At 53.1% G+C, this 8,482-nt stretch overlaps 1 protein-coding gene across 1 annotated transcript; it reads left to right on the top strand.

Annotated features, from left to right (window-relative positions):
• The first annotated feature begins 1,139 nt into the window (after positions 1–1,139).
• LOC124693350 (subtilisin-like protease SBT1.4) lies at positions 1,140–3,533 on the top strand. The gene has a single exon (XM_047226829.1). It carries the CDS (start codon positions 1,140–1,142, stop codon positions 3,510–3,512), a length of 2,373 nt encoding a protein of 790 aa, XP_047082785.1. The 3' UTR covers positions 3,513–3,533.
• Positions 3,534–8,482: the final 4,949 nt, after the last annotated feature.

An 8,482-nucleotide genomic window follows, 5' to 3' on the forward strand; every position in this document is an offset into this window, starting at 1 on the left:
AAACAGGAGTAGTGATGATGAACTTCAGAAGTTGCCTCCTGACGTCTTTGAATCTGTTCCCAGCTCACACGACACCGCGGTTGATGCGTGATCTGCAGGATGAGTCGACCTCCATGGTCTCCCCCAGGGAGAACTAGGAAGAACCTGGTGTCCAGGTTATACTGCGGAATCCAGTGGGCGATGCCTGTTTGCGAGCGATCCTTTTTGCGAGGTCAAATAGACATACATGCAGAGGAACAGCTATCCCCGAGTAATTTAGCTGGGGAACTCTCCTGATGTTGGATGCATACAAATGAACCTTGAGAAACTGGTGCCATCCTTGAGTAATTTCACACCGAGCCATTTTAATTTGATTACTGTGCTCCTTGCAACGGTAACGGTACAATCCAAGCTTAACTGGTAAATGTATGTTGGTCGATTTTCTTTCTCGATTTTTTTTTGTTATATCTAGAATCTTTTGTGTATCAACATCTTAACCATCATCAACCAGGCCTCACTCAATGTGTAACATGGAAAGAAATGGTTCACTAATATAATGTTAACATTCGACCATTGTAAGGCTGGAGTTCTTTTTTTAGGCTTATTAGTGTCATAATTAACCTAGCTAAACAGATCTTTAGACGTATGTTTAGCTAGTGCCCTGGTCGAAGTATATCAATATCGTGCACCTTATATTTTCCTTTTTTGTCTAGAAAAAATATATTGTTAGCATTGCACCATTTAAGACCACAATGTTTTAGGCTTTGTTATATCAAAGTTTCAGGTAACAAGCTTGTAATAATTAACCTCTAACTAAATAATTCTTCACACGATTCACACGTTTGCACAAATGGACAACCATGCAATTATTATTTTTGTTTTCAAGACAAAAAGGGCCACACAAAGTGCTGGCATTCTGCAGCAACGAGCCAACAATTAGATAAATCTGGGAGCACGCTTCACACGTTTGCACAAATGGACAATCTGAATGTCTTTCTCGTATACTACATTACAATAATCCAGCACAGGCACTGCTGCGCAACTCATGTTCAAAAACATTTCAGATCCACTGCTCAGGTGGCCTACTTAACGCCTCACCCTCACGGCCTCACAGTCACAGCACGCCGCAAGCATTCATTCTCTTGGAGCGCAAAGGATCAATGGAGCTAACGAGACAGCCGCTCGTGGCCCTGTGCGTCCTGCTCGCCGTCGCCATTGCCGGCACGGCAAATGTAGCGACGGCCACGGAGGTGGAGATCCAGACGACGGAGGATGTCTCCTCCTACATCGTGCACGTCGCGCCGGAGCACGCGCCCACGCTGTCGCGCCGCGGCCTGCTGACCAACCGGGCGTACGGCTCATTCCTGCGCAACCACCTCCCCGTGGAGCTGTCCTTGTCCAACTCCGACGACCAGGCGCCCAGGGTGCTCTACTCCTACGCCCACGCCGCCACCGGCTTCGCGGCGCGTCTCACTCGCCGCCAGGCCGCGCACCTCGCATCCGCGCGCTCCGTGCTGGCCGTCGTGCCGGACGTCATGCAGGAGCTGCACACCACCCTCTCGCCGTCCTTCCTCGGCCTCTCCTCCTCGTCCGGCCTGCTCCCGGCCTCCAACGGCGCCTCCGACGTCGTCATCGGCGTCATCGACACCGGGGTGTACCCCGTCGACCGCGCCTCCTTCGCCGCGGACCCCTCGCTGCCGCCGCCGCCTCGCAAGTTCCGCGGCCGCTGCGTCTCCACCCCGGAGTTCAACGGCTCCGCGGTCTGCAACGGCAAGATCGTCGGCGCCAAGTTCTTCCGCACAGGTAGCCAGGCGCTGCGTGGTGGACGCGCGCTCGGTGCGAAGGACTCCATGTCGCCGCTGGACACCGAGGGCCACGGCACGCACCTCGCCTCCACCGCCGCCGGCTCCGCCTCGGCCGACGCATCCCTGTTCGGGTACGGCGAGGGGAGGGCCGTCGGCGTGGCCCCGGGCGCGCGCATCGCCGTCTACAAGGCGTGCTGGCACGGGTGCGCGAGCTCCGACGTCCTCGCCGCGTTCGACGAGGCCATCGCGGACGGCGTCGACGTCATCTCCGCCTCGCTCGGCACGCTCAAGGCCCGCAAGTTTTACAAGGACACCACCGCCGTCGGCGCGTTCAACGCCGTCCGCAAGGGCATCGTCGTCGCTGCCTCGGCGGGGAACTCCGGCCCCGGCGAGTCCACCGTCGTCAACGTCGCGCCGTGGTTCTTGACCGTCGGCGCGTCCACCATCAACCGAGAGTTCCCAGCAGACGTCATTCTCGGCAACGGAGAGACCTTCAGGGGCACCTCGCTGTACGCCGGCCAACCGCTCGGCGCGGCGAAGATACCGTTGGTGTACGGTGGAGACGTGGGCTCGAACATCTGTGAAGCTGGGAAGCTCGATCCCGCCATGGTCACGGGGAAGATTGTCTTGTGCGACCCCGGCGTGAATGGACGGACGGAGAAAGGATATGCTGTCAAACTCGCCGGCGGCGCCGGAGCAATCCTCGGTAGCGAAGAAGCGCAGGGCGGGCAGGCCAGAAGCAGCGCCCATATCCTCCCCGTCAGCGCAGTCACATTCGCGGACGCAGAGAAGATCAAGAAGTACCTGAAAGCAAAAGCATCCCCTGTTGCGACGATCGTGTTCCGCGGCACCGTCGTGGGAGGGTCGCCTCCATCGCCTAGAATGGCATCGTTCTCCAGCCGCGGCCCGAGCCGCCTCGTCACGGAGATCCTCAAGCCGGACGTCACCGCGCCCGGCGTGGACATCCTCGCCGCCTGGACAGGCGCCGCCTCGCCCTCGCTGCTCGACGGCGACACGAGACGGGTTCCTTTCAACATCATGTCAGGCACCTCCATCTCGTGCCCGCAGGTGAGCGGCATCGCGGCGCTGCTCCGGCAGGCCAAGCCCAAGTGGAGCCCGGCCGCAATCAAGTCCGCCCTGATGACGACGGCGTACAACGTGGACAACGCCGGCGGCGTCATCAGCGACATGTCAACCGGCAAGGTGTCCACGCCGTTCGCGCGCGGGGCCGGACACGTGGACCCCAACCGCGCCGTCGACCCAGGCCTGGTCTACGACGCCGGCACGGAGGACTACGTCACCTTCCTCTGCGCGCTCGGCTACACCCCTGAACAGCTCGCCGTGTTCGGCTCGTCGGCCAACTGCTCGGCGCGCACGGGCGCCTCGGTGGGGGACCTCAACTACCCGGCCTTCTCGGCGGTGCTCGGCTCGGACAGACGCGCGGTGACGCAGCGCCGGACCGTGCGCAACGTTGGCAGCAACGTCAGGGCAACGTATACGGCCAAGATCACCAGCCCGGCCGGCGTGCTCATGACGGTGAAGCCGCGGAAGCTAGCGTTCAGCGCGACGCAGGAGAAGCAGGACTACGCCATCACCTTCGCGCAGCTGCCCTCTGCGAACGTCACCGTGAAGCACACCTTCGGGTCGATCGTGTGGAGCGACGGCAAGCACACCGTCACGAGCCCCATCGCCATTACCTGGCCGGCGAGCCAAGTTGCAGACATGTGATCCGATATGTCTTATTTGCTCCAAGTTTTAGTTCGCGTTGGCGCCATGACAATATGACATCGCGTGTTAAACTACGTAGCGTGGTTTGTACTGGCATTTTTTTTTTTTTGAAGATTGTACTGGCATTTATGATCACCACACAAAGCACTAATGTCCGATGCAGGTGCGATATACTGATATTGAGCGGAGAAGATGCAACAAAGCTATGTTATGGAAGAAACTTCGAACACCTGAGTATGCCTGGGTGAAACTGAATTTTGATGCAGATTTCGTCCATGATTTACGGTCCGGCTCCTCCAAACTGAAGCAATGTGCAGTACTGCTCTGCTGCTGATTCAGCTGAAGCAATGGCCGGCCTTAATGCTGTGCTGTCCATTGTTCCTACTTATGGTGGACTATTCAAGTGAGAGTGAGTACGCAATCTCGTCTCTGAACTGAACTCGAACTGCAGCAAGTCAGCCATATCAGGCATTGTGAAGGACATTAAGGAAGGAAGTGTGTCGCTCTTTCCAATATGTCAGTTTCAGAAAGGCTAACCGCTCTTTAAACAGAGTTGCTCTTGAACTAACTATTTTGGGCCGTCGAGCAAGCAACTGTTGCGTGACCGTTTCGTCCTGCGTGATGGAAATAATCAAGTGTGAATTTAACCAAAACACCTTGTTAGGACTACCTCTTTTGCTTCAAAATGTTCTGAACGATTTAACAATAATTTGAAACTAACAAGGACGTCAATACTGAGAGGACCTTCGTTGTTAGACCAATCAAAAATTGTCATGTGTCAACTTGTTTCTACCTGAAGTAAGCTTGTTTCTACCTGAATTCCCACACGATATGATTTAGAACCAGTGAGAGTGAGTGAGATTGCTGCTAGAAGAGAGTATCTGATCCACGATTCTTCTACCCCCAACCCTTGTGCCCAGATCCACTCATCTGATTTTTTCCCCCGAGCCACAAAGGAAAGACTCAAAAAAATTATCCTCAAATCCCGTGACCCAAAGAAAAGCCTCGACTATGTTCGTTCGAGATTCTCGGATCTCTTCCAGCTTAATCCAAATCCCAGGTGTAACGATCGCTGTATTGAGAGAGAGAGGGAATCAAGGAGTGTGGCCTCCGCGTCGTCCCTGTCTCCGCGCCAACAGTCGCCAGGAGCCATTACGGATCTTGATGGTCGGGCGCCCCTATCGGTTTTAATGGGGCGACCAGCGTCATCAGCGGAGGTAATTCGATCCCAAACGAACCCAGTTTCAATTCAGATTTCAGAAAAGGAATTGGTGCCACATTTACGGGTTTCAAAGAGCAGACAGCTGGGAGAGATGAATGCTCCATGGAGATTCAATGGGCGGTCTCTGCCCCCTCATTTCCAGCGATTTTATGCTGGGAGCAATCACAGGATCAAACGGTCGGTCCGAAGGCCTACAAATTCCAACGCCAGCGGCCTCTGCGTATCATCCACACACAACCATCTGCCACCCACTCCACTGCTCCCAAAGTGTTTGCGTGTTCTTCCGATGGCGGAGAAGGCTGATCAAGTTGTGAAGATGAACACCATCGTCAACGAGCGTGGTGCTGCGTGCGGTATGGGTGCTGATGCCATCATCCCCATGGCGCCCGGTGCCGAGAAGCTGCGTGTCGACCCCAGAGCCACGCTGGCCGACACTAACCAACTCTCCAAGGGAAAAGAGGTCGTCCGGCTGCTGGGAACTGAGAAGGAGAAGAAGGTGTTGGTCTGGAACGTGGCCAAGGCGCGAGGAGCTGCTCGTGTCAGGTTCATGGCAGTAGGCGTCTTCCTGTCTGTCCTAGCTGTCAGCTCCAGGACTCTCCTCGACGGCATGAAGAGGATTTGGAAAATCCGCGGCCACCTCGACATCAACCAGCTGAGGGATAGGAGGTTTGTCCTTGAGTTTTCTGAACAAGGGGATTTTAATCATGTTATTCGTGCTGGCCCTTGGAAATTTAGAAATGATGTTGTTCTTGTGGAGGAACTGAAGGAGGGGGAAGACCCTGAAAAGTTTATTTTCTCCAGCATACCTATTTGGGCTCAATTCCAGAAAATTCCTTTTTATCTCCTCTCAAAAGAGTTAGCTAGAGAACTTGGGAGGGAGATAGGTGAGCTAGTGTGCATTGACGAGAACTCTAGAGGTGACATTTTTGCGAAAATTCTTAGAGCCAGAGTTCGCATGCCCATTAACCAACCTCTACAAAGATGGATAACCATCAGAGATGGGATTGCTGAAGAAGATGTTATTGTGTGGATTGCTTATGAAAGGCTCCCTAACTTCTGTACATTTTGTGGTATGATCGGTCACCTAGTTACTGAGTGCAGGGTACCGGAAGCAGAAAAGAAGAAGAGGTTCGAAGACGATATCGGTGTGGCTCCTACACACCCCGCAGACGATCGTCGTTGGTTCCTGCCAGAAAAAGCAGGGCAGACTCGTCAGCAACAAAACCTCCCGTGGCGTGCTCAAGGTGACCGTGGTGTGATCACTGGCAACTCCTACCCTCATCGCCAACTCGCCATGATCACCCACGTCGCCAATGAGGTCGGCAAGCTCTCCATGCAAGAACAACCAGGCATCATCAGCAATGCGGAGAAGACTACAAACAAGACCCTCACGCTGCCCATGATGGGGGCATCCAAGCACCTCCAGCAACATGACACGAACAATCTCATCATTGAGTTCTCGGGAGAGGATGCTGCAACAACTACCCTGCCTGCCTCGCCCACTACTGCTGAATCGGAGCACCTGCACCAGGATGACTCCAACACGAACATCGACATCAAGGGTAAGGGGGTTGCGACCTCGACACCACCCCCTGCCAATCCTGCCAAGACACCCAAGCAACTACAGAACAAGGGCCTCATCATCAATGAGGCCGCTGATACCAACCCGAAGAAAAGGCCTCTTCGTTGGAAGAGGCTCCCAAAGGAAGGCACTGATGACACTCAGGAAAACAAGCAGCACGCGTTGACAACCCAGGGAGGAGCCCTGGGGGCTCCACGCTCTAGACCTGAGATCGAGGAGGAGGAAGCGGTCCCTGAGAAGAAGAGATTCTTCCTCCCTATCCCGTCTTTGGAGCAGTGCCTGGGGGCTGAGAACCTGAGGAAGCTGATCGAAGCAGAGCATGCACACACAGAGGTGGAGACTGTGACGGCTGGCCAAGACATCGTCAACAACCAGGAAGGAGAGGGGAGTGTTTCCCTCAAGGTGCACTCTGACGAGGATGGAACTGAAGCCACCAGCAAGACTGAAGCTGGTAACCTGACAGGCGCGAACGACCGTGCCTGTCAGGAGCCATGACGATCATGGGCTGGAACTGTCGGGGGCTGGGCGACCCCCGGACAGTTCAAGAACTCGATCGCCTCGTCCGCATGCATCGCCCTCAGATCGTCTTCCTGTCAGAGACGCGACAAAATAATGCAGTAGTTGAAAATCTGCGCTGGAGACTAGGTCTCAAACACTCTGTTTCTTTTCATGAGCAAGGGAAGGGAGGTGGCCTCGCCCTTTTCTGGCATGAGAGCGTAGATGTTGAGCTTTTTAAAATTAATAGTAGAATCATCGATGTATTAGTTCATGATCACCTAAAAGAAATAAAATGGCGATGCACCTTTGTGTACGGAGAGCCGCGTACACATCTCAGGTACCATATGTGGGACCTGATCAAGCGTATTAAGCCTATGCTGAATGGCCCTTGGCTGATGCTGGGGGACTTCAATGAGGCCTTGTGGCAGAGTGAACACTTCTCTGTGAGAAGGAGGGGTGAAAAGCAGATGGCTGATTTCAGAGAGACCCTCTCTTTCTGTGATCTTCACGACCTGGGTTTCTCGGGGAATCCCTGGACATATGACAACAAGCAAGCTGGTAGGCGCAATGTCAAAGTGCGCCTGGATCGAGCAGTGGCCTGCCCTGCTTGGTCTAGTTTGTTCCCAAATTGTCAGGTAAAGCATCTTACTTCCTCCCGTTCAGACCATTGTCCACTTCTTGTTACTTTGGACTACAATCCTGCTGTGAGGTCTACCCCTCGTGTGTGTAGGTATGAAGCCTACTGGGAGAAGGAGCCAAGTTTAGCTGAAAATGTTGAGATTGCTTGGGGTGCTCACAAACAACCAAAGGATCTTGGTGATGTTGTGGCCAACCTCTCAGGAGTGATGAGCTCGCTGCATGACTGGAGTAAAAAGAACGTAGGCCTGGACAATAGGAAAATTGAAAATCTGAGGAAAAACCTGAGACTGGTCAGTAGAAGAAATGATCCCGGAAGCCAAAAGAGGAAAAAGGAAATTGAACAGGAGCTAGATAGACTGCTGGAGAAGGAAGAAATCTACTGGAAACAAAGATCAAGAATTGAATGGCTAAAAGAGGGAGATAGAAATACAAAATTTTTCCACAGAAAGTCAACTTGGAGGAAGAAGAAAAACAATATTCAGAGGCTTAAAAAAGAAGATGGATCAACAACTGAAAATTTTGAAGAAATGGGTCGGTTAACCACCAATTTCTTCAAAAATCTGTATACGGCTGAGCAAAATGTTGAGGCTGACATTATCACCAATCTCTTTCATTCCCAGATCTCTGATCAAATGAATGACAACCTGTGTAGTGAGTTTTCGGATGATGAAATTAGCAATGCACTTTTCCAGATTGGCCCTTTGAAAGCTCCAGGGGCTGACGGGTTCCCGGCTCGTTTTTACCAAAGACATTGGGGTACTCTGAAGAGGGATGTTATCAAGGCTGTCAAGGAATTTTTTGCAACCGGTCACATGCCTGAAGGAGTCAATGACACGGTTATTGTGCTCATCCCAAAAAAAGATAACCCTGAAGATCTCAAGGACTTTAGACCAATAAGTCTCTGTAATGTCATTTACAAAGTAGTTTCCAAATGTCTAGTAAACAGGTTGAGACCTATCCTGCATGAGATCATCTCCCCTACCCAGAGCGCCTTTATTCCGGGAAGACTGATAACAGACAATGCTCTGA

This window comes from Lolium rigidum, chromosome 2, assembly GCF_022539505.1.
Source record: "Lolium rigidum isolate FL_2022 chromosome 2, APGP_CSIRO_Lrig_0.1, whole genome shotgun sequence".
NCBI lineage: Eukaryota > Viridiplantae > Streptophyta > Magnoliopsida > Poales > Poaceae > Lolium > Lolium rigidum.